The sequence below is a fragment of the Chrysochloris asiatica genome, unplaced genomic scaffold, assembly GCF_000296735.1.
Source record: "Chrysochloris asiatica unplaced genomic scaffold, ChrAsi1.0 scaffold00003, whole genome shotgun sequence".
In the NCBI taxonomy this organism is placed as follows: Eukaryota; Metazoa; Chordata; class Mammalia; order Afrosoricida; family Chrysochloridae; genus Chrysochloris; species Chrysochloris asiatica.
Genome location: NW_006408521.1, coordinates 28,953,885 through 28,980,880, shown reverse-complemented (window position 1 = coordinate 28,980,880; position 26,996 = coordinate 28,953,885). Strand labels below are relative to the sequence as shown.

Sequence of the window (26,996 nt, the reverse complement as noted above, 5' to 3'; positions counted from 1 at the left end):
TGGGCTCAAGTGTCCTCAGGTCTCACCACACTTTGGACCAACCAGCCCTTCCTCTTATGTTTCTCATCTCGAGGTCAATGGGAGTCAATGGACTGTGGTTGAAATCAGCCCATTTCTTCATTGCTGCCTTTCCCCCGCTTCCATTCACTAGTAGACCAATGTGGTCACCACCAAGCTAACATGCCTTGTGTGTGTGTTCCCTTTGAGTTTCAGTCTTAGAGGGGAGTGTGTCCTGAAGGAACTTGATTGCTAGCCTTGATATCTTCCTGGCGAACAGCTTGCTTATTCTTATAGTGGCCAGTCATGCTGGCATTTTTGTTTTGGGTTTTTCCTGATGACTTTTCTTGGAAGCTGTATCTTCTGTCACTGTAGCTGTTCCAGGCTGGTCTGCTTGCCTTTGTTAGTGGGAATGTTCTACCTCGTAAGTTTGTGGATGGGACTCAGGATTCCACCTAAGGTCTTATACTCTGTAAAGGCTTTGCATTAGGCCTGTTTCACTGGGCAAGTTCTAGAACCCCTTTTGGGTATTCCAATCAGTTATAGGCTGAAGATGGGCTTACAGGTTTTCTCTAATCATGTTTCCCAACATTCCTTTCTATCCCAATCAAGTGTCTATTTTACAATAGTCGGCAAGGGAAACTAATATTCATAAGACAGTCAAGCATTTTAGTATTATTTCTCCTCTTCAAGCTATACTAGATCCCTGTATCCCAGAGCCCTGTTGTTCCAAGGTTGAGCATGCATCATTATTTGATATCTCTGCCCCACTTAGGCCATGCAAATCTGTCTCAGTGTTTCCCTATCTATCTTGTTCTTCTGCCTCCTCCTCCTTCTTGTATTGCCCTCCCCAACACCTGAAATAAATCCCCCACCCCAACCCCATTGTTGTGGTTAATTTATATTCCATTAACGTTTCCGTCCATTTAAGACAGTCTGTTTTATCCTGTAATCTACCTGATCTTCCCACCACCTGGATCTCTGTTCCTCTGTGTTTACCTTTTTTCACATTGTAATTGTTTTGATCATAGACTGACTTCCCAGATTCTCTGTTCTTATAATTTTATTCTATTTTTGACTCTTCATTTGTCGATTGAGTTTGGGTGATGCTGCCACATATGTCATTCTCTGGTTGTTGTCTGTTCTTGTTGGTTCTCAGTCCGCAGAACTTCCTTTAGGATGTTTTTTATAGCAGGGTTGGCTTTGGCAAAATCCCTTAGCTTCTGTTTATCCTGGAATGTTTTGATTATACCCTTGTATTTGATTGACAGCTTTGCTGGATAGAGGACTCTTGGGTGGCAGTTTTTTTTTCTTTCAGGGTTTTATATATGTCTTCCCATTGCCTTCTTGCCTGCATGGTTTCTGTTGAGAAATCCGAGCTTAATCTGATTTGCTTGCCTTTGTATGTTACACTTCTCTTTTCCCTAGTTGATTTCAGGATTCTCTCCTTATCTTTGATTTTGGAGAGCTTGATGATTATATGTCTTGATGATTGTTTTTTAGGGTCTATCCATCCTGGGGTTTGTTGAGCTTCTTGAGTACTTATCTTTTCACTTTTCAGGATGTTAGAGAAATTTTCTTCCAGACACTCTTCAGTGATCTCCTCTGTGAACTTGTGTGATTCTTCCTGTTCCACAATGCTGATAATTCTTAAGGTATTCCTCTTCATGTTGTCCAACATGAATCTTAGGCCTTCTTCAGATTTTGTTATCCCTTTTTGTCATTGTTCTTCTATCTTAGTAGTGTTGAGAGATTTACCTTCTAGCTCACTAGGTCTGGCTTCTATCTCAACTCCATTGTATAGTGTTCTGATACATTTTATAATCATGTTTCTGAATTCCTTCTCAGGCATTTCCAAAGCCTGCCCATCTTCCAGTATGGAGTGTAGGTCTACTTCCAGCTCATTTGTCTCAGTCACTTTATCTTGTTTCTGGACATGTGCTGATATGGTCATCTGTTTCTGTTTTTTGGGCATATTCAGGAGTTATGTGTGGCCTTAATACTTAGATGGGTGTGTATTTTGGTATTTTTTATGCTTTCTTATTGCCTCCAGGTAGATGTGATCAAGAGATGGGCTTTCCTTTTCACTCTTCTTCCTAAGAAATTTCAAGATGCCACTGTTGGTCATTGTGATGTAACTCAGGATTTAATTTTCAGCCTATTTCCTTTTTAGTCTTTCTGTCCCTCTCCACAATCCCCGGTCAGGCCTTTTTTCTAGTTAAAAACAGTTCAGGGCCAGTTGTGGCCATTTGGTTTTAAGTGGAAACTGTCTCTTTAAATTTTGAGGAGATCTGTGTACATGCATAATAGAACCTTCTGGGGGTGGGCGTGGGGTGTCCACTCGCTCAGGCACCCCCTCTAGTCATCAGAATGGAGGTGCACATACAGCGAGCGACTAATGAACAGATAACAAAAAAAAAAAGAATGGCCACACCTTTATCTCTGTGGTTCTGTCAGGTGTCTGTGGCTGCTCTTCTCCTTCCCCACTTGGTTTCTCCCAAGATGGCAGCTCTGGGAGCGTCTTGAATTAGAAAGCAATGGATTTCTTGCTTCTGCTACAAATTCTCCTAGCTTTAAGCCTTGCAACCTTCTAAATATTCCTTTATATGTACTTCGGAGTTCTGGCACCATCCCCTGAGTCTTCTTGGTCTGGTATTCTGTGTTGTTGCTGACAGAGCTTTTCACTACACTTCCACCTGATTCGCCATCTTGTTTGTTCTTCTAACTTCTCTTTTGAGGTGAAAATTATCCCAGTGAAACAAACTGTTAGTCATCTGGGCTGGTCTGTTTAAATTATATCTGGGAACATTAATTAAGATAATTGTATCAGAAAAGCCTTTCCTCAGAAGTTCTTTTTATTCTTTGGTATAATTTTCTGTTTCTCAGAATTTCAGTTCTTGTCAGCTTCCAGGCAAAACTTCTTGAGCTTGGACCATGGGGGAGGGGAGAGGTGTACTTTGTTCTTTCCTTGGCCTAGTCATAGCATCTTCCCTCCCTGCAAAACTACCTACTCATTTCACCTGTGCTGTCTTTTTTTTTCCCTAGGGAATGGGGCTTGTGATTGCCCAGGCTTTATCTGAGTATAACAGGTAAGTCCACCTTTTTAGAAGGGAACAGCCAAAGTTTCATTTGAATTGTTTGACTGTAAACAGTTTTGTTAGAGTTCTTGGACCAACTTCCCATGTAGAGCCTAGAAGAATATTCAGAAGTATAGCTGCTGACAGTAGTATTTTTTCTAGCTTGGCTTACTGGCTTTAGCAGGGATTGTTTTTCTAACACCAGGGGAAAAGCAGCCACCGGGTTTGTGTCCATCTTTTGTTTATGCAATTGGGCATACTTTTTTGCAACCTTTACTTAGAGCATTTTTACTGGTTTTCTCACCGTAAGTAGGATCTTTTCATTTAACCCATAATCTAACATAAATGTCATTTTTCATGCGCAGAAGATTCAGAAACCCTGATTTTTTGGACTCAATAAACGAAAACAAGAACACAAGGAGAAAACTTGTTATTTTGACAGATACTTCTTTGTTATCAGGAATCAACTTTTATTTCCCAGGATCCTTATTTGTTTTGGGGTCGCTCTTTCTTGATGCTTGCCTTTCCTCTCTGGCTGTGGATGGGAAAGGAATTGATACTCAGTGAAGGTGGACCAGAAGTATCTCAATCCTGGCCAGGGCAGGGCAGGATTGCTCTTGTTCTTCACCATACTTTTCTCACATACAATTTGGTGTTAGAATTTCAAATCTGTTCAGTCTCCACAAATAGTTTAGCTCACAGAGTTCCCTCCTCCTCCTTTAAAAATAAACAAGATTTTCACTGTTAACAGCCTCAAAGTAATTGCACTGTAACACTTTTCAAGTAATAGTCTGTTTGGGAAATAACTGGATCAGCCATATGTTAGAGTAGTTTCACACTTTTGCAGCTAGCTTTCTAAGTGTCTCCCAAAGTAGCCAGGCATTTTGATATACTACCTTAAGAGCAGATGGATGCCTCATAGTGTACAGGGGAACCTTCAGAGACTAGGTTATTACAATGCTTTTGTTTTCTGGAGCCAATGAATTCTAAGAGTACCCTGCCCAGGTTACCTAGAATGCCAACAACAAAGATATATTTGACATATAATACTAAAGGTGAATGTAGTTCTTTTTGTTTAGGCAGTATAAAGACAAGGAAGAAGAACACCAGAGCGGTTTTTTCTCTGCTTTAACAAACATGGTAAGTCTACTTAGTTTTTACTCCTGCTTGGAAATATATGGGGTCTGAAAGGGTAGACAAATCTCTGCGTAGAAGTTTAGATGTTTGAGGAGATGGTGTGATGAGGAGAAAGGTTGCTCAGGACAGATTTTTTGAGAGCCATCTCTTCATTAGTGATTTCCAAAACTTAAGTGAGATAGATAAGGGAAAGGAGAACTTTGATTTCTCTGGGACTTTTTTTTTTTTAATGTTTTATTGTGAATTATGTGATTGTTTACATGGGAGAACATTAATTTTACATTCATCCTGTCGTATATCATTTCATTGCTATGGTTACAATCCCCTCCATGCATCATCAACCAACCAAACTGTAGGACTGATTTTTAAAATTTAATTTACTTGGGGAGAAAGTACAATTTAAGTCAGACTTTTGCTTCCTAAGGAGTTGACCGTGTTTGAAGACTGACCCTGTGGAACACAGAATAGGGTGGTTTAGTGCCAGCTCCCACCACTTGTCTGTCAGTTTGTCATACTGTGGTGGATTGTGTTTGCTGTGATTCTGGAAGCTATGCCATGGGTATTTTAAATACCAGCAGGTTCACTCACATTGGTCGGATTTCAGATGAGCTTCCAGATGAAGACAGACTAGGAAGAGGGAGAGATGGACTATACTTCTGAATATTTAGTCTAATAGCAGTGGAACACTGTCAGCACCACAATATTAAATATTGAAACATGATGAGGAACACCAGAATATTTTCAGATACAGTGCTGGAAGATGAGTCCCTCAAGTTGGAAGGCACTCAAAATGCAACTAGGGTAGAGCTGCCTCCTCAAAGTAGAATTGACCGTGATGATACGAATGGAGTAAATCCCTTGGGACCTTCATTTGCTGAGGGACACAAATCAAAATGAAGAGAAACAGCTATAAATGTCCATTAATCAGAACATGGAGTGTATGAAGTATGAATCTAGGAAAATAGGAAATTGTAAAAAATGAAATGGAATGCATGAATATTGATATACTAATTGTTAGTGAGCTGAAATGGCCTGGTATTGGCCATTTTGAATCTAACAATCACATGGTTTACTTTGCTGGGAATGACAAATTGAAAAGGAAAGGCATCACATTCATCATCAAAATGAAAATATCAAAATCTGTCATGAAGTACAACATTGTCTGTGAGAGGATAATATCCATACACATACAAGGTAGGCCAGTTAATACCACTATTACTCAAATTTATGCACCAACCACTAAAGCCAGTGATTATGAAATTCTACCAACTTCTGTGTTGGAAGAAGTACAGCCACAGTACTCCTTGGAGGCTAGGATGGACAAACTTCGTCTCTCATCCTTTAGACATGTTGTCAGGAGGGACCAGTCACTGGAGAAGGATATCATGCTTGGTAAGGTGCAGGTCAAAGAAAAAGAGGAGGAGCCCCAGGGGGATGGATTGGCAAAGTGGCAGCGTCAGTGGGCTCAAGTGTGGCAACAATTGGGAGGTTGGCTCAGGATCAGGCAGTGTTTCGTTCTGTTGTGCATAGGTTCACTATGAGTCGGTACCAACTCGATGGCACCTAACAACAACAAACCAACTTCTTCAGTCTGAAATTGATCAGACATGCAATCAGGATCTATTGATAATTACTGGCGATTGTAATGCAAAGGTTGGAAACAAAGAGGAAGTTGTTGTTGTTGTTGTTAAGTGCCATTGAGTCGGTTCCGACCCATAGCGACCCTGTACAGGGTTTCCGAGGGTGTAAATCTTTACGGGAGTAGAAGGCCTCATCTTTCTCCCGCGGAGCGGCTGGTAGTTTCGAACCTCTGACCTTAAGGTTCGCAGCCCGATTCGTAACCACTACGCTACCAAAGAGGAAGTATCAGTAGTAAAATGTGACCTTGTTAATGGAAATGATGCTGGAGATCGCATGGTAGAATTCTGCAAAACCAATGATTTCTTCATTGCAAGTATCTTTTAAATAACATAAAACATGACTATACACATGGGCCTTACCAGATGGAATACCCAGAAATCAAATTGACTACATCTGTGAAAAGAGATGGTGGAAAATCTCCATCCATATCATCAGCCAAAACAAGACCAGGGGCAGACTGTGGAACAGACTATCAATTGCTCATATGCAAATTTAGGCTAAAGCAGGAGAAAATGAAAACAAGTCCATGAGAACCAAAATATGAACTTGAATATATCCCACCTGAATTTAGAGATCATCTGAAGAACAAACTTGATACATTAGACACTAAAGTTGTGAGATGACATCAAGAACATCATATAGGAAGAAAGCAAAAGATCATTTAGAAGCAAGAAAGAAGGAAAAGACCAAAATAGATGTTAAAAGAGACTCTAAAACGTGGTTTCCAGCGTATAGATGCTAAAGCAAATGGAAGAAGTGAGGTACAAGAGCTGAACAGAAAATTTCAAAGGTCAGCCAGAGAAGACAAAGTCAAATATTAAATGAAATGTGCGAAGATCTGGAGTTAGAAAACCAAAAGGGAAGAATACACTCAGCATTTCTCAAGCTGACGGAAATGAGGAAAAAATTCAAGCCTTGATTTGCGGTTTGTAAGGATTCTGTGGAGACAAAATATTGAATGATGCAGAAAGCATCAAAAGAAGATGGAAGGAATACACAGAGTTACTGTACCAGAAAGAAATGGTTGCTGTTCAACCATTTCGAGAGGTAGCATATGATCAAGAACCTGAAGGAAGAAGGCCAAGGTGTATTGAAGACATTGGCAAAGAACAAGATACTGGGGATAGATGGAATACAAATTGAAATCTTTTGGCAAACTGATGCAGTACAGGAGGCAGTCACTCATCTATACCAAGAAATTTGGAAGACAACTACCTGGCCACCTGACTGGATGAGATCCCTATTTGTTCCCATTCCAAAGAGAGGTGACACAACAGAAGGTGGAAGTCATCAGACAATATCATTAATAGCCCATGGGAGTAAAGTTTTACTAAAGATGGCACAAAAACAGCTGCAACCATACATTGACACAGAACTTCCAGAGGTTTAAGCTGAATTTAGAAGAGGGTGTGGGACTCATTGCTGACATTGGATGGATCTTGGCTGAAAGAAAATACCAGGAAGATGTTTACCTGTGCTTTATTGACTATGCAAAGGTTTTCAGTTGTGTGGATATTGACAAGCTATGGACCACATTGTAAAGAATGAGTATTCCAGAACACTTAATTGTGCTCATGGAGAACCTACATAGACCAAGAGGCAGTTGTTCGAAGAGAACAAGGGGACACTGAATGGTTTAAAATTAGGAAAGGTGTGCACCAGGGTTGTATTCTTTCACCATATTTACTCAATTTGTATGCTGTGAAAAATTTGAGAAACTGTATTATATGAAGAAAAAAGATGGCATCAGGATTGGCAGAAGACTCATTAACAATCTTTGATAAGCAGTTGATGCAGCCTTGCTCTTGCTTGCTGAAAGCAAAGAGAACTTAAAATACTGATGAAGATCAAGACCACAGCCTTCAGTATGGGTTGCATCTTAATGTAAAGAAAACAAAAATCCTCACTGCTGAACCAATAAACAACATCCATATAAAGATTGAAGTTGTCAAAGACTTCATTTTGCTCAGATCAATCAACACTCATGGAAGCAGCAGTCAAGAAATCAAACAACCTATTGCATTGGGCAAATCTGCTGTATATGACCTGTTTAAAGTGTAAAAGAGCAAAGATCTCAGTTTGAGGACTAAGGTGTGCCATGATATTTTCAATAACCTCATATGCATGCGAAAGTTGGACAGTGAATAAGGAAGACTATAGGAGAATTGATGCATTTGATTTATGGTTTTGGGGGAGAATATTAAAACTACCATGGACTGCCAAAAGTGTTTGAGGAAGTGCAGCCAGAATGCTCCTTGGAGGCGAGGATGGCCAGACTTTGTATCTCATATTTTGGACATATTATCAGGAGGGTCCAGTCCCTGGAAAAGGACATCATGTTTGGTAAAGAGAGGAAGACCCCAAAATGAGAGGGATTGGCACAGTGGCAGCATCAGTGAACTAAGTTGTTGCAACAATTGTGAGGTTGGCCCAGGAACCCGTCCGTGGTTTGTTCTCTTTTACATAGGGTCGCTATGAATTGGTACTGACTCGTTGTCCCCACTGAGTGTTCCTCTGCTGTCTGCTTGTCCACTTGATTCCTCATAGATCGCCCTGGAGTTGGGATTGGTGCAGTGAATTTGATCCACTTCTCTAAAAAGGTCAAGGATTTAAGAACGTTTTTTGTTTCTGTTTGTAAGACTCCAGACAGACTTCTCAACCTTGGTAATATTGGCAATTTGGGCAAATAATATGTTGTTGTTGTTGTTAAGTGCTGTGGAGTCGGTTCCAACTCATAGTGACCCTGCACAGGGTTTCTGAGGCTGTACATTTTTACGGGAGCAGAACGCCTCATCTTTCTCCCACAGAACCGCTGGTAGTTTCGAATTGCTGACCTTGCGGTTCACAGCCTGATTCGTAACTACTACGCTACCAGAGCTCCTTAATATGTAGCTAACCACAAAGTCTGAAGTTCAAACCCACCAGCTGCTCCTTAGAAACCATAAACAGGGTTGCTGTGAGTTGGAATCTATTTGATGACACTTAACAACAACAATTTGGAAATAATTTTAAAGAAATCTTAGAGTTTGTCCTTATAAAGGTTTTCAGATGTGGGCATAGTCAATAAATCTGTCTTCTTGGACCTTGTTGTTGTTGTTCAGTGTCTGTCGAGTCAGTTCTGACTTATAGCAACCCTGTGTAGGGCTTCCAAGGAGCGACTGGTGGGTTTGAACTGCCGACCTTCTGTTGAAACCGACCTTAACATTCAGTGGTTATCCCCCAGCACCACACTAGGACTCCTCTTGGACATTAGAATCTAAGTAATAAGCCCGAGGACCAGGTTTTAGCTCGTTGCTTCTGCATTCTCTCCTTCTCTCTTCACACACTCTGCTCTCAGGAAAGGATCTGGTGAACTCCGTAATTTTGAAGCATAAGTGAGTAAGATCTCTCACAAATGCTAGGATTGTATGGATGCTGTAGTGTATTTGATGAAATGAATTAGAGATAATTTCGTTGCTCCCAGGGATCTTGGCCTTTTGGCCAAGAATAAAAAGCTTTGTTTCAAACAAATGAAGTTCCAGGTGCAGAGTTTTGGGCTTAAGCAAGCAGGTGGAAAAGGCATTTTTATAAGGGGGCATCTTTCTCAGTGCTTCTGGCATCATAATGTTAGACAGCCTGCTCCGTTGACCTATTCAGCTACTCTGAATAGTATACAAACTAAAATCTTTCTGATCAGATAAAGATGGAGAATGGGTCTAGCTTAGACAGCTCTGGTCTGAAACCCAAATATTTCTCTGAGAACAGGCTTGTATAGGATGAAGTCAGCTGTATTTCTATGATGTTCTTCATGAGTTAATTTCTGATTTCAAATAAGTAGCCTGAAGGAAAGATGTATAGTGATGGGAATGTTGAGGCTAACATTTCGCTCTCTGACAGTGGTGACAATTATACACTGACATTGAGGGCTAGGATTTTCAAAAGCATTTTTTAAAGCCCTTTTAAGAGAGGTTAGCAGGGTTTTCATCATTTCTTTTTATTATTTATGATTCCTTCACGATCTTTTAGAAGCATGATGGTTTTGTGGTGTGTCACTAGTGGTCCAAAGTTCCAGTTTCCCTCTTGCTGAAAGTCCCTTGTTTTTTGACTGATTCAGAGGCTTGATGGGCACAGAGCTGTGCTCATCACTCCGTTATAAGTCTGCATTTCCTCTTTTCATCCACAGGTGGGCAGCATGTTCATAGCAGATGCCCATGAGAAAATATCTGTACAGTAAGTGCCTGATATTCTTGTGCAGTGACTTGAACATTAGTGTGGGCTCTCCAGCTAGAGCACAGTGTATGAAATGCTACTTTTGCTAAACCTTAACAGAGTCTTAACTGTTTTGGTGATTTAGCAAATGATTCTCAGATTTAAACAATAATGAATTCTAGAAATGTCTGTCTTAATCTCACATCTGCTGGGCCCCAAGAAATTGAGATGCTGTCTTGAGCTATTCTGGAATGAAATGGGAGAGGTCTGGGTAGCTGAGCCAGTTAAAGAATTAAATGGACTGGACTGGAAATGGGAGTGGGAGTAAATGAAACAGATAAAAGTAATCCTGAGAAATGGAAGTTAAAGCCTATTCTCCTCACCTTTCACATATTCCCAAGAGGAAATAAAGGAGACCGTTAGAAACTTAAAGGGATTTATAAAGCAGAGCTAGGGTGAAATCTTATTTTGATGTTTTTGCTTTTTAAACTCTTCTATAATATAAGAGACTCACAAAATTGGTTTTCTTCTTTTTTAGAACCAATGAGGCCATTCTTCTGGCACTTTATGAAGCTGTTCATTTAAATCGCAATTTCATCACAGTGTTAGCCCAGGTCAGTTACATTAGAAACCCCAATTCTCTTTTCCTCTGTGCATTCTATACAAATTCCTTCAGTGAAAAAGCCTACCTGGCTGTTTCCACTCTGTTTTGCAATGGGAAGTGCTCATTACATGGAGTTGTAGCAGTTGCCTTAGTTTCATGCTGCCCCTGAATATCTGTATTTCTTTCTAGTGCTGAAGTGGTCTTGATAGCATTCAAAGTTAAGGTTTTGACCAATTTACTAGTTTGGTTAACCTAAACAAGTTGAGATTTCATTTTGCTTACTGGAAATTCTCTGGTCTAATCTGCCAGTAAGGATTTTATATTAAGTTCCTGCTTTCTAAATCACTGTGGAATTACAGCTGGGGATAGAGTAGACCAAGTCCATTCTTATCTTACTAGTTTCCAGAGAAGAGTAAAATTATCCTGCCCAGCATAAGGTTAGCTGTTAGCAGATAAAATGGTCTGCAAACATTGAAAGCAGGAAATCATAAACTACTAAGTGCTAGGTCACAAGCCTAAGGGATATCCTCAGTAGCTGGCACAGAAGGGACTAAAATAGACTAGGACGCAAGTGCTATCCATGAAAGCTGTGTTAAAAAATTGATCAAGTGATTTTATCTTAAAGCCAGACTGTTTGAAATATGTATGTAGGGTTCTTTTAAAAGAAAGTTTTTTTTACCACTCCCCTCTCTTCTCAAAGGACAGCTGTGTAGTGTTGTTATTGTTCTTAAGTGCTTTCCAGTTGGTTCTGAATCATAGCAATCCTATATAGGGTTTCCGAGGCTGTAAATCTTTGCAGGAGCAGAAAATTCATTGAGTTTTACCTTGAAAAAATAAGGTCGCACTTAAAAATGTGTGCTGGTTTGGTATCTGCTTAAGAGGACACATCATTCTTTTTGATGAATGATAAAATGAAAGACTGTATCTACTATTTGATGAATGATAAAATGAAAGACTGTTTCTACTATTTTCACCACATTTTTTGTCTGCTTTCCAAAGTCTGTAACTGATTTTAAAGGAAAGAGTGAGGAAGGTAAAGCGCTGGTAAAGATGTTGGAGGGGAGAAGGGATACAAAAGCAGCTGTCACTCAGCTTAATTCTCAGTAGTTGATGTGGGCAGGGATGGCTTAGCAGGACAGACATGCAATCTGTTTTGGTCCCCGTGGGGTGTCTCCCATATATCTCTGCTGCCTTCCCACCCCGCACACTCTTGTTTGTTGGGAATAGGAAAAATGCATAGCTGTTTTTTCTTTCTTTCTTTCTTTTTTTTTTTTAAGCTCTTTAGCCGATTATATAAGCATCAAAAATGCATATAGGTGTATGTTTTAAGTTATTCTGATGAAAGTGGTCCTTTCTTAAGTCCAGTTAGGAGTGCTAGTGCCCTGCTTCTTGTAGAGTAATCCTGAATATTTGTTTACCCCAATTTTTTATTTATATAGCTCTGCAGAAAAACTTATGTAATGGGAACCTAGTTATTTAGAGAAAACTATCCCATAGAGCTTCTTATTAGAATCTAGCAAGCATCAACAGTAATCAGGTACTCGTGGGAACTAAATAAATTTGGAAGTAGTCGTCCTTCCTCAGTGAGCTTTCTGTTTAATTATGAGATCAGGAAGAACAGCAAGGATATTAAGCAGAGGATACTCAGGGAGAACTGAATTTTCTATTTTCATATGTTTCTTTTCAGAGTCATCCAGAAATAGGCTTGGTGACGACCCCTGTCAGTCCTGCTCCAACAACCCCAGCCACACCTCTTGGGACCACACCACCCTCCTCTGATGGTGAGCCACCATCCATTTTGTTTTCTTGATTAATATGTCTTTCAGGGTTAGTATAGCTTTGTAGAACAAATAATTTTGTCTGAAGTATTGTCTTTCAGGACTCCTGAAGTTCTGAAGAAAACTTTGAAAAAGATAGCCAAGTGCTTTTCTCTGTGAAAAACCTATATAACTCTTGCTTGTCCTACTCAAACAATGTTTATAGAGTCATGGAGTGCTAGATCTGAAGAGACCTTAGTAATGCCTAGCTTGTGAAACTGTCAGGGTACTTGTGAGGCTCTAATGAGATATTTTATGAAAAATGTCTCCTTCTGACCATAAAGCACTGAAATAAAAGTAAAATCCAATGTTATCTTATATCATTACTTTACAAATGAAAGAATTGAAGCCAGAGAAGTGGAATCTTTTGCCTAAGGTTAGTGAGAGTTGAGACTAAGACCTAAGACATGCATCAGGGCAGGAACTATGTCTATTATGTTCTCTGCTACATGCCCAGCATGGAGTCCTGGGCTATAGGATAAGCACTTGACTGTAGGTTGGTTTGAATCATAAGATTGGGATTCAAACTCACGAGCTACTCCTTGGAAACTCTATATAGGGTCAGTATAAGTTGGAACTGATTCGACAGCATTTAACAATAACATGACCAGCATAGTTCTTGACACAGTAATACTTAGAGTATATTTGTTTAGTATATGAGTGAGAAAGTGGTGGTTAGATTCACTCACTATTACATATCTGCTGGTCTCTCCCAGTTGGAATGAACAGACTTTAAGTTGTATTATAATTAGGAGTTTGGTGATTATTTAAAACCCCCCCAACCCTCTCTAAAAAATAGCAAAAACTATTACTCCCTTATACATTTTATGCCTAGAACTTAAGAAAAAGGTAAAAGAAAAGAAATTAATACTCTTCTCCAATGCATGTTTTGTTACCTGAGGTACTGTTCCTGTAAGCTGAGTGTGTTTGGTGGAATACCTGGACCTAGAAATACCACATGTAGTACCTAAAACGTTGACCTCATTTTGGGTAAAGAAGTACAGGAAATCTAACTTTGATTCTTTCTTTGTACCTCCCGACTGTTTGTATGTGAAATCATCTTCTTTGTTCTGCTTTCTCGCCTTTAAATTTTCATATAGTACCTGTGGCAGAACAAGCAATATTAGTTCAGACCCATGGCAGAGAGGTGCCATTGATAGTAAGGTCTGTGGTACCAAGCTAGATCTGCTTAGAATTGAAAGCCAAATTCCAAAATAACTTAATGAGAAGGAGCAAATAGTGAAGATTGCCTACTTATCTCTGCTGATTCAGGTCACTGAATAATCCAATGGAAAGACTGTTCTTTCTCTTTAAGGATGAAACCTGCCTGGTTACCATGGATATCAAAAGCCATATATATAGTTCTGAGTTCCATGTGATGTTGGGGTTTGGATGCTTCAGAGAACTGCCTTTCAAACTGTTCATTGTGAACACTTCCACCCACACACTTGATTATGCAATGGCAGGGTTTGTGCTTACTTACCTACAACCAGTGAGCTTTTATTTTTTTTCTAGTGGGAAGATGGAGTCAGCCCACTTTCAAATGATCTTTCCTTAACAAAGAATGCTAGGAAGGATTAGGAAGTCAAAGATTAAGAATGATATTTTAATTTGTGAAGGGTTTTATTCTGTTCTTTTTTCCCTCATCTCTGAACTCATTTTTCTGTAGAGGTCCTAAATACTGCAACCTTGTTTTTTAATTATGTTGTTGTTAGTGCCATCGAGTTGGTTCCAACCCATAGCAACCTTGTGTAGGATTTCTGAGGAGCAGCTGGTGAGCTTGAACTACCGACTTTGCAGTTCAAACGGCTTTGCTATCTGGCACATTAACCAACAACTCTGCTTAGTGATGTGCATAACCCATAAAGGCGGTCACTGGAGCCATTATTGGTAAAAGCAAGCAGTTTAGCTGTAATATTTGTTCTCAGCTCAGACTCGACATTTGACAACTCAGCCTTGGCATGAGAGGACCTTATGGTAAACTAAAAATACATGGACTTTTATATTTATACCTATTATATAAGACAGTTTTCAAGTTACTGCTGTCTTTGAAAGAGAAAAAAGTCCCACTAACCAACTAGATGTCTCTTTAGATTGGACAGTGGCATGATTATGGACTTTGAGCTTTAAATAGGGTTGTGGTTTGAAATGACAGCCTCAGACCATTAACCCATAACATGAATTAGGGTCTTTTAGTATTTCAAAATATATATTTGTATTTTTATAATTCTTGGTGGTTAAACTTTGAGAAACAGCTATGAGTTGAGCAGGCTAACTTCTCATAAGACTTTTTGCTGTGCTTTAATTGTTTAAGTTCCTTCCAGTCAGTTCCAACTCATAGTGACCCTATATAGGGTTTCTGAGGAATGGCTGGTGAGCTTGAACCACTGACCTTGTAGTTCAAACCGACCTTGCAGTTCAGCGCATTAACCTACAGTGCCACATTATGGATCCATAATATACAGATGTTTCTTATTGTTAATAATTGTTTTCTGCATATATTGTAATAAGTCTGGAGGGATTCATTATTGTTATGAATATATATTATGAGTAATGTTTCAATCTCAGCTGTCTCTTCAGAGGTGAAAATACAGCAGGACACTATAGATTCTCTGTTTGGATCATCATGAACTTGTTTTTGCTTATGTATTATGTCTTGGTGTAAAATCACTTAAGATGTCTTAAGTGCAAAGCCTTAACTCTTGGGAACTCTATATTCAGACTATATTCTCTTGTGGATCAGCTCTGGTCTTATCCCTCATTGTTAGCAGGAGGTATTGTTCACTGGGACTGTGACGTGGGTTTGGGGGAGTGGGTTTTCTTAGAAATAACAGCTAAGTATATAAAACTCTCCCAGTTCAATACTGTCCACTCATTTCGGTCTGGTATTCCTTTTCAGATTCTCTTCAAGAGTAAGCATTAAGGTGTAGAATTTTAATGTGTTCTACCTCGGAAACCCTGTACAGGGTCGCTATGGGTCGGAACCGACTCAACGGCACTTAATAACAACAACCTTTGTTCTACTCAACTTGGGTTATTTTAACCTAGAGACTTCTTTTGTGAAGTGAGCAAGTTTTCTCTGTTAAGCAGAAATCTTCATTTGTTTGAGTCTGAAGTCTCATTAAAACAAGGTGTTTTATATTTAATAAACATTTCTTTAAGTGCAATTCACAGTGCTTTTAAGAAGGGCCCTGAACTTTCTAGGTTAGGGAGGGTCTGGAAATAAAATCAGCATGCTCTTCCTAGGATGCTAGGAGTAAAGCACTGTTCCTGGAGATTGGTCTTCTTTGATAGGAAAGAAAGTTGTTGGGTTTAATATGGGGAGTAGGAAGGATTTTAGAGGCCTAGAAGTAGATAAAGGCTTTATGATAGGCAGTTGATCCTCCCTCCATTGTGGAAAAGCTTATTTAGTGATTTTCTTGCCTGCTGGCAAATTGGCTATGTGGGTAGAAGTGTTAGATGGAATATGTTATAGGCTAAGTGTATTTCATCTGTTTTATTCCAGTTATAAGTTCTGTGGAACTCCCACTGGATGCAGATGTACAGACTAGTAATCTACTGATAACCTTCTTAAAGTATAGCTCAATTGTCATGCAGGACACCAAAGGTAAGTCATACTACTTTGGGGACTCAGTTAGCAGGAGGTATAGTGGGCAGTTGTTTAGCTAGAATCAAAGAGTGGTGTTAATGCTTTAAAGCTTTGACAAAATGAACTATTGGGACCTCCTGTGTAGGGTGATGATCCCGTTTGCTGGAAAACAGTGAATTCTCACTGCCAGATGGCAGTTAGGTGGTGTTGGGAAAACCTGGAACTGGAGGGGGAGTGCGCAAAAATAGAACGGGGAAAAAGAATTGGTCTCTACAAAAACTAGCAAGTCTCCTTAGCAGAGCTGGGTAAATAGATGCAAAAACTCTTATGTGTGGGAAGTGGGGGGATTGGCATGTTTCAGGGAATTCCCTTTTGAGGACAAGAACTGAAAGCATCATTTATGGTGAGAATTAGAGGACTTATATAAAAGCACAGTAAGGAAAAGGTGAGATTCAGAGGGACTGTGTACCTTAACACTTCAAAGTGTCAATACCCATTTGAGAAATGCACAGTAGATATGGGAGAAGACTGATAATTGTAAAAGTCTAAGGTTTTTTTTCTGTTTAATTTTCTATTTTTCCTCTTTTATGATTTTTCTGTGGTTTTTAAATTGGTGGTAAAAAATCGGTTGGGCAAGGAGTGTGAAGAGACCCAGCAAATTATATCCAGTGTATATCCCAGTTTTCAGATTCATTGAGAGTGAGATTTTTATTTCATGGTGACCCCAAGGTAGCATTCCCCACCCCCACCCCCAGTTTTTTTCCTATTAATAAAATTTGATATATAGAAAAGTTGAAAGGTTCATATTTGTTGTGTTGTGAAGTGCCGTCCAGTCAGTTTTGACCCATAGTGACCCTGTGTAGGGTTTCTGAGGAGCAGCTGGTAAGCTTGAACTGCCGACCTTGCAGTTCAAATGGCTTTGCATTCTGGCACATTAACCCACAGCACCACACCAGGACTCCTATAGTGATTGACTATATACTCATTAACATTTCCTCCTATTTGACTTGTCTCTAAATTTCCTCCTGTGTGTTATTGCTGTTGTTATTTTGGCTGAGTCATTATAAAGTAAGTTGCAGATACTACTCTACTTCATACCTAAGTATTTTAGCATGTATTTTTTAAGATTAAAGACATTTTCCTGGAGTTCTGGTGTGGTGCTCTAGGATAAGCAAAAACTATAAGGTTGATGGATTAAACCACCAACTGCCTCTTGGAAACCCTATACAGGGCAAGTATGACTTGGAACCAACTCGACAGCGCCTAACAACAAGCAACAACAGCAAAGACATTTTCCTAGATACCCAGAATACTGTGATAAACCTAAGAAAATCAATGATTCTCCAGTATCATGTTGCAGTCCATATTTATATTTCCTCAGTTATAGAATCTATTTTAATCAACTTTTAAAAGACACATACACATCATTTTCAACATAATCTCCTTGCTTTTCAATATACTTTGTCCATCTGTCAACAAGTTTTCATAGTCCCTTATTAAAAATGTTTTAAGCTGAGCTGCAAGCTACCAATGCACCACTGTCTTTACTTCTTCATCAGAGGTGAATCTTCATCCTTGAAGGGCTGCTTTCAGGGAACCAAACAGGTGAAAGTCTTATGGAACAAGATCGGGACTATAGTGATGATACTTTAACACCTGAAAACGAAGTTTTGCAGAGTGATAAGAGTGTGGGCAGAGGTGTGTGGATTTGCCTTGTCATGCAAGATCACAAAGCCCTTGGATAGCAGTCTTCTGTGTTTAATGAACCCCAAGTTTAGGTTTCAGATCTTCAGTGAGCATCTCACTGTAACGAGAACTGTTGATTGTTGACCAAAGTTTTTATAACTAATATTTTTAACTATATCTAGCATTATTAAAAACACAGAAACATTTTAACTTTTTCTTTTAATGATGCAACACACAAATGCTGACAATATATATTCATATTTAACTTTTTCTCTAACATTCACTGTGAAAAGATGGATGAATCTGGAGGTATTGATTGATATAATCATTATTTGAAACGTGTTAATGTGTCAGTAGTTCATTCCAACTCACGTCTTCCTTTATACTGTAAAACATCTTCGTAGCATTTAATGAGATAGACCCACAGGAAGACTGTGGTGCCCAAGGACAGTCTAACTTTCAGCCAATCAGGTTTACTATTCATTGGCTCCCAACTTTAGAACTTTGCTTGTTGTTAAGTGTTGTTGAGTTGGTTCCAAGTCATACTAGCCCTGTATAGGGTTTAATCCATCAACCTTATAGTTTTTGCTTATCCTAGAGCACCACACCAGAACTCCAGGAAAATGTCTTTAATCTTAAAAAATACATGCTAAAATACTTAGGTATGAAGTAGAGTAGTATCTGCAACTTACTTTATAATGACTCAGCCAAAATAACAACAGCAATAACACACAGGAGGAAATTTAGAGACAAGTCAAATAGGAGGAAATGTTAATGAGTATATAGTCAATCACTATAGGAGTCCTGGTGTGGTGCTGTGGGTTAATGTGCCAGAATGCAAAGCCATTTGAACTGCAAGGTCGGCAGTTCAAGCTTACCAGCTGCTCCTCAGAAACCCTACACAGGGTCACTATGGGTCAAAACTGACTGGACGGCACTTCACAACACAACAAATATGAACCTTTCAACTTTTCTATATATCAAATTTTTATTAATAGAAAAAAATTTGGGGGGGTGGTGGGGAATTGACCATGCTGAATCCTGTCCAGGGCCATGTCAGGCCCAGCAACTGGGAGAAGGGGATGCAGCAATGCTGATGGCACCTTCTTGCTGATGACACCATCTAGCATTTTGATGAACATTTTTACTAGCTTTTTATTTGGTACCTACGGGTCAATTTAGTGAAATTCTTGCGTTTAGAAGGATTTTTTATTCTAATTACAAAAATAATTGAAATAATACTTGCTAAAAATTTAAATATACTGCCACGTTAATTTAGAAGTTAAAGTTCTTTGTAATTAAGCTCCTTGGAGTTAATTACTTGTAACAATTTGATTTATAGTCTTCCTTTATAAACTCCTTTGGAAGAAGAAAGGACCCTGGTGGCACATTGGCTAAGAGCTTGGCTTTGAACTGAAAGGCTGGCAATTTGAACCCTCCAGCTGCTCTGGGCAATAAAGATGTGGCAGTCTGCTTCCATAAAATGACAAATTTGGAAAGCCTGTGGCCTTGTTCTCTATCCTGTAGTAACCACTGTGGAATTGACTAGATGGCAACGGGTTTGGTTTTAGTTCATGGGAAGAATAATCTTTAAATCTTAAACTTTAGGAACCATCTGTCTTGCTCAATAGCTGTAGTTTGGGTTCTTAAATTATATGGACAAGCTTTAGATTCCCAGATAACTTAAACAACAACAACAACAAAAATACCCAGTACCATTATAGAGGCAAAATTGCTAAAATACATCTTACTTTCCTTGAGAAGAGATTGAAACTCTTGAGAGGTAGTTTGTTCCTTAGGGGTAAACTGTACGTTAGAATGATCTGATTTGCAGACTTTTAGTATGAGAATTCACAGAATTTCAGAATGACCCTAAAAAATTAGTAAGAGCTGTGTAGCAGAGAAGACAGGATTTGGGGGTTTTGGGATTGAGAAGGAAGCCTTAGAACACAGAGATAATAGAGCTAAAGGGTAAATATAGGGAATGAAAAATTGCAGAGCTGAAATGAGCCTGTTATACTCACATACTGCATTAGCTTTTAGAAACTTCTGTTTTGCATCCTTAGATTTTTGTGCTTCTCTTATGTCCCATGAGTGTGCTATTTCAAGAAAGAATACTGTGTACAGAGATGAGATAGATGCAAGTAGTCCATGCCACAAAATCCTAACATAGAACAGTCCACTGGGAGCTGCAGAGAAGGCTGAACCTCTGAGACTTGGCAAGTGAGATCTGCCAGGCAAGGAGATAATAAGACTCTTGTGTATCAGAGTTTCCTGAGGCCATTGCTCCCCTTTATGGAAATGTGTAATCTCTTCTTTCCTTTAGAAATATTGCAGCAACCACAGAAGAGAGAAACTGAATAGATGTGACCTAGAAAATGAACTTTTAGCTTTGCTTGATATAACAGTGAATTAAGGTCCATAGAACTTATTTGTAGCATTAATAGTTATATAAACCTCTTTGACTTGGTCACTTTGTTGTCCATAAAATGGAAGGCAAAATTGAGGAGTTGACTGGATGGATTCAGATAGTATTTCTAAAGTCAGACTGAGATAGGTGTTTGCAAACAGGGAACCGGAATGTGGCAAGGGCAAGATTGAGTATGGCAAAGAGTTCATTTCAGGAATGGCTTCTTCTGTGTGTCTTCATTGGCACAGCTCTCTTCTTGTTTGTTAAGCTCCCAACTTGCTGCATGCCTTGGATATCATTTTGTTTTAAGGAGAAATAAAAGCAACTTTTTCTTGATGCAAGGAACCTGGGTGGCACTGTTGGACAAATTGTGTTGGACTTACAACCACAGGTCAGCAGTTCAAACCTATCAGCCATTCCATGGGAGAAAGACAAGATTGCTCTCATAAAGATTTACAGTCTTAGAAGCCCTATATAGGATCTCTGTGAGTCAGAATCGACTTGATGGCAGTAGGTTTTGTGTTTTTTGGCTCTGCTCTCATACTTTGGACATATTGTCAGGAGGGACCAGTTGCTGCGAAGGATGTCATGTTTGGTAAGGTAGAGGGACAGAGAAAGACAGCAAGACCCCCAACGAGATGGACTGGCCAAGTGGCAGCATCGATGGCCCAGGATTGGGCAGTGTTTCATTCTGCTATGCATAGGGTCGCTGTGAGTTGGTACCGACTCGATGGCACCTAACAATAACAACAACAATTTCTCCTCTTTGAGATTGTATCGTTTTCTTCTTTATTATCTATCCATAATTTGATACCTACAAAAAGATGCTTTTAATAGATAAGTGTAAGTTTATAAAATTGATAACAATAAGTATAATAACAAGCATAAATTATAAAGTAGAATTGGAAAATGAGCATATGTGAACCTACTACCCACCTTCAGAAAATAGAAAACAATTAGTGTTATTGAAGCTTCCTTCGTGGCCCCTTCCAGTCATTCCCATCCTGTCTGTTCCCCAGAATTTTGTGTTTTCATTCCTTTGATTTTGTTCTACTTTTTCTTTTTTTTAAAATTTTATTGTGAATTCAATGAAGATTTACAGAACAGATCATTAGTTTTACATTCAGTCAATCATATACTATGCTTCTTCATGTTAGGGAAGTTTTCTTCCAACAACTCTTTGACAATTTTTATCTGTTCTTGTCCCTTTCTGTTCTGGAATTCCAGTCACTCATATATTGCTCATCTTCATGGTGTCCCATAAAATACAGGCTTTCTTCAGATTTTTGTTCTTCTTTCTGATTGTTCTTGTAGCATACTAGAATTGAGAGATCTGTCTTCAAGTTCACTAGTTTGGGCTTTCATTATTTCACATCTACTCCTTTACTCTTTCCACGTATTGCCCATATCTGAGATCACAGTATTACTTTTCTGGTTTTCTAATTGCAGGTTTTGTATTGTTTCAAAATTTGTATTTTTTTTTCTTGTAGTGTTTTCCTGAATCTTTTAATGCTTTATTGTGTTCTCTTTGCTTTCCTTGATCTTTCTATCGATTCTTTGAAAGTACCTGATTATCATTCTTTTGAATTCTTTTTCAGTTAGTTCCATTACCTTTTTTTCCTGAGAAACATTTTCTGTCTTTCCATCTTGGTCATTTGCTTGAGCTGTTCTCGTTTCTTTCATGAGAGCTAAAATTGTTTGTTGTTCTGGCGTATTGTGTGGTTGTCGTATTTGTCAAAACAAACAGTGCTGAGGGGAGAAAAGTCTGCAGTATAAGAGCTCATAAGTTGGTTGTGGAAGAGATGTGACAGCAGAGTTCCTGGCCCTAGATTTGAGAGATTTGTTCTTATTGGCCTCTGTGTTATGTGTGTTAAGGGCATTCAATCCAAAACTAGTTTGTTGGGGGCCCTTGATGGAGCTGGTTTCAGTGTCTGTTAGGACTACAGGGAAGTTGGGGGCAGTGTGACTAGTTAAATGCTGGTATGGTAACTGCAGGTTTTGTAGATCTAGAGCCAAGCCCACCCAAATTCAGGAACTAAAGTGGCACAGCCAACTCCCACCTCATACTGGTGTGGCTCCAAACCAAGTGATTCTGTACTCCTGGGGAGCTGGGTCTGCACTAGGGGTGAATAGAGTTGGAGCTGACCACACTTCTGGTCACCAGGAGTATAGGGAAAAAGAAGAAATTGCATCTTTTCCCTCACCTGCATGAATTTGCTCTGCTAGGCCTCCCTCCACCACCAAAGCTGCCCACTAAATGGTTGCACCTTGTCTGGCCAGGCATTCACCAGTCAGTTTCCCTTTCTTACCATCCCTGCTCAGCCTTTCTTTCCCAGCAAGCACGTCTTCCACCTTACTAACCTTTCCTCTGAAGTTTAGGGTGCCAGAATTTTCATCTGTGTCTCTCATATCTTTTTTGTAGAAGGTCAGTGTAGTGTGTCAGCCTATTCTATCATCTTTCTGGAAGTCCAATTTGGCTCTACTTGTGAAGCCTTGTTTTCTTGGGTTCTTCTGATTTTGGTGTTGTTACTTGTTTTTTTCCCCCAGTAAGCTTTTATTGTGAATTGAGTGATAGTTTACTCACTAAAACTGAGAACATCGGCTTTATGCTCATTGTTTCATTGCAACAATTATAGTCTCCTCCGTGCATCATCATTCAATAGCGTTTGCTTCTATTCCCTCTGTTTGTTTGTTTGTTTGTTTTGTGTGTGCAGGGGGAATGTACACAGAAACACTTAGGAATATATAATCATTTAAACAACCAATGGGCACATTCTGAAAACCTGCCTCCTGGCCACCAACACACACCCTTTCTCTTTCCATGAGTCTAGAGTCCTCAGCTGCGCTCTCTCTCCCCATGTCCTCATCTCTGCCTCCACCTCTGGTGCTGCTGCTTCTCTGGATACAGTCCCACATTCTGCTCGTGCTCTTCTCCCTTGATGGTCTTAGGATCCTCTGTTCCTGGACTGTAAGATTAAGTACTACCCCGTTTTTATTACAAAACTTCTACCTTTACAGTTGTGACATTCGCAATTAGTCATGATAACAATTATTCACTATTGAATCATAAGAATCTTATCCCCATCTCCTTTCATCAGACCTGTCTAGACAAGTTGAAAACTATTCTGTGTGGATTCTAGCTTCCCCTGCATACTCTGAAACTAAACTCCTTCTTGAAAACTTGTAAGCTAGTCACTTTGTGCCTTTATTGCTCACCAGTGAAATAGGCTTCTTGCAGAGCCTTTGTAGTGTATAGGACCTTAGGTGTAATCCTAAGCCCATCCAGACCCTTCTGAAGTGTGACATTACCCCTTGAAAGGACAAGAAGACCAACCTGGAACAGCTAGAGGAACAAAAGATACTTCTTGAAAGAAACACCAGCAGGAAAAATCCAAAACAAAAATGGCAGTCTGATTGGCTACTACAGGAATAAGCCAGTTGTTCACCGGGGAGCCATCAGGACAAGCAGTCACGTTCCTTCAGGACAATCACCCTTCCAAGACTGAAACTCAAAGGGAACACATGAGCAGGCATGTAAGATTGCTGATGACCATGTTGGTCAGCTTCTGAGTGGAAGAGCGGGAAAGGCAGCAATGAAGATATGGGCTGAGTTCGACTATGTTCCATAGACTCCTGTCAACCTAGAGATGAGAGAGAGAGAGAAGAGGAAGGGCTGGTTGGTCCAAAGTGTGATGAGACCGGGGGACTCGTGAGCCCATGGACAGGGAAATAGCCACAGAGGGCTAGAGCTGAAAGTGAAGTGTCCAGCTGATGTGAACTGAGGGGAGACGCACAAGAACACCCAAACTTATAGATAGTACTCATTCGATGTAGCCTCGATGGCTTGATGATCAGATCTCTACCAGAGGAAGATAAATAAAAATTTTGATTATTGTTACTTTAAAGGATTATGTGCTCTACCTTAAAAGTTTTAGGCAAAAATTAAATATATATGTATGTTTATGCATACACAAATTGATCACACTCAAGTCTTAACAATTATGCTGTCTGGGTGGTATGATTAAAATAGGTTTTTAATTACCTTTTGGTATTTTTTGAATTAAAAACATGTTTATAATGAAATGTGCCTTACTTTTCAGAAACAATGTTCTTATGGAATTTTTTGTGTCTTAATGTGGAGAGATAGCTGCAGGCTTTTCTGTGGGAGTTGTTTATCAGATTTTGCAGGAAGGAAGGTTAGTGCCAGAAAAATAGGTAGAATCTAATTTTGCCTTGGCAGAGGTATTATCTTGTTCTTCTGACTGCCTAGAGGCTCAGATTTAAGCAATTGGGAAAGTCGATAGACATTTTCCTAGTTTACTACCTTATTACTATTTTTGCACTGCGTATCTCTGAGGAGAGGCAAATGTATATCTGAACTACAACCACACTATGCCTTTTATTTGTCTAGTTATAGTTCATAGATTCCATCTTTGATGGAGAAGCAGGTAAATGTCAGGTGAGTACTACTGGTTAACTTCTACAATACTGTGTGTACTCTTGTTAATACATTCTTTTTTTTTTTTCCTGGACTTAAGTTGAGATCTTGTCAAATTGAATTTGAAATGTCATAAGCCATGTATTCTGTTTTGGAGATGATGGCATGGCCCTTTTACCTCTACTTCCACCCTCTCACCCATAAAATTCCTGGAAAGCAAATAAGCTTTGATGGTGTTCGCCATTTGGAATTTTAGAATAGCTTTTTCTTGACCTTTTGTTTATGTGTTTATTGTTGTTGTTAAGTGTCTCCATGTCAGTTGTGACACATAGTAAGCTTGTATAGTTTCTGAGGGTTGACTAGTGAGTTGGAACCACCAACCTTGTGGTTCACAACCGACCTTGTGCGCCAGTGCTTATCCTACAGCACCATAACAGGTTTGGTGGCGGTGGTGGTTATGTGCTATGGAGTTGGTTCTGACTCAGAACGAGCCTGTATAGGGTTTCTGAGGCTGTAAATCTTTGTTGTTGTTGTTGTTAGGTGCCATGGAGTCGGTACCTACTCATAGCAACCTTATGCACAGCAGAACGAAACACTGCCTGATCCTGGGCCAACCTCACTACTGTTGCCACGCTTGAGTCCATTGATGCTGCCACTTGGCTAGTCCATCTTGTTGGGTCTTCTTCTTTTTCCCTCTGACCCTCCATCTTGCCAAACATGATATCCTTCTCCAGTGACTGGTCCCTTCTGACAATATGTCTGAAGTATGAGAGATGAAGTTTGGCCATCTTGGCCTCCAAAGGGCACTCTCGCTGCACTTCTTCAGGGGAGCAGAAAGCCTTATCTTTCTCCTGCGGAACAACTGGTAGTTTCGAAGTTCTGATCGTGAGATTAGCAGCCCGACATGTAACCACAGAGCTCCATATAACAGGTTTAGAGCCCAGATACTGAGATTGCCTTTTTCTTTCTTTCTTTCTTTTTTTTTTTTTAATTAGAATGTGAATTTTTGGAGACCAAGAGACCTTGTCTGTTAGTTCAGTATGATAGTTCCTGCCATATAGGCAATTCTAAGTAAATATTTGTTGAGTGAGTAACTTTGACTGAATGGAAAATGATCAAGAGTTCACAGCTTTCTTGATTATATGTGCACAGTGCAGGGTGAAGGATAGGCTGGATCCTGTTTTCCAGTTAAAAGTTTCTAATGTCTGATTTTCATTGCCAGTGTGCTCTCTGCAGTCATGAAACCTTTCTAGATTTTGTAGTGCTTACAGCAGGTCGAAACTGCCAGCTGTTCTGCAGGAGAAAGATGAGGCTTTCTGCTCCTATAAAGATTTACAGCCTCAGAAACCCTGTACAGGGTTGCTATGAGTTGGAACCAGCTCCACAGCACATAACCACTACCACCACCACCCCTGGTGTGGCGCTGTAGGATGAGCACTGGACTGAGATCCACAAAATCATGAGTTCAAACCCATCAGCTGCTCCTTAGAAACCCAGGGTTTCTATGAGTGTGAAACCAACTGAATGGCACTTTAACAACAACATAGCTGGTATTTGAGGAGTGGGAAGGGGAACAGACCTGACTCTTCAGGAGCAAAGTACTAGTCTGAAAGTGAGGACTGTTTTAAGGACTAGATGACTGTCTGGAAGATGGTCAGCTGTCCATCAGGCTTTTACATATTGTTGTTGTTAAGTGCCATCAAGTTGGTTCTGACTCAGGATCTATATAGGTTTTCTGAGGAATGGCTGGTGGGTTTGAACCTCCTACTTTGCTATTAGCAGTCCAGTGCTCATTCAACAGTGCTGTACTAGGACACCAGTCTAGTAGATAAGAAAAAAATTTCGTGGGAAATTCCGTTGCCTAGGAGGGGAGCAGTAAGAACTGCAGTAGTATATGTTGATTTTCATTCATGAATTTTGTGGGGCAAAAAAGTGAGAATGTTTTTTTTTTTTATGATGCACATCTGTATTTTCTATAGAAATGTGTTCTGGGTGATTCACAGAGAAGAGTTTATTTTTTCTTTGCAGATGAGCACCGGCTTCACAGTGGCAAACTCTGCTTGATTATTCTTACATGTATTGCAGAGGTAGGTCTTCTGGTATTAGCTAATCTCGTATAAAATGCTATCTTTTCCTGCCATTTCCCCCCAGTTCCTGTCTCTTGACTTCAGGGTCTTAAATCTTTGGGAAATCTTGGGATTGAAATTCTTTCCCTTTTATATTGCCTGTCACCTCCCACTAGAATGCAAGTTCTGACACAGGACTTTGTCACTTTTACCACTATATTCTCAGTGCTTGGCACATTGTAGAGACTCAGCTAATAGTTGTTAGATGAGTTAGTAGTGAATTGTGATAAGATGAGATTTTCTCCTGTTAAAAGGGAAAAAAAAATCTTCCCCTTTGAAGTTGTTC

General features: G+C 39.6%; 1 protein-coding gene across 1 annotated transcript in view; it reads left to right on the top strand.

Moving 5' to 3' along the window:
• LOC102828454 (chromosome unknown open reading frame, human C10orf76) overlaps positions 1–26,996 on the top strand; it is a 263,323-nt gene that overhangs the window by 61,724 nt on the left and 174,603 nt on the right. Inside the window, exons 10-16 of the mRNA XM_006831279.1 lie at positions 3,043–3,086; positions 4,154–4,214; positions 10,015–10,061; positions 10,579–10,654; positions 12,332–12,425; positions 15,967–16,068; positions 26,613–26,671. Of these exons, the coding sequence (XP_006831342.1) occupies positions 3,043–3,086; positions 4,154–4,214; positions 10,015–10,061; positions 10,579–10,654; positions 12,332–12,425; positions 15,967–16,068; positions 26,613–26,671 (483 nt within the window). The remainder of the gene's footprint in view (positions 1–3,042; positions 3,087–4,153; positions 4,215–10,014; positions 10,062–10,578; positions 10,655–12,331; positions 12,426–15,966; positions 16,069–26,612; positions 26,672–26,996) is intronic.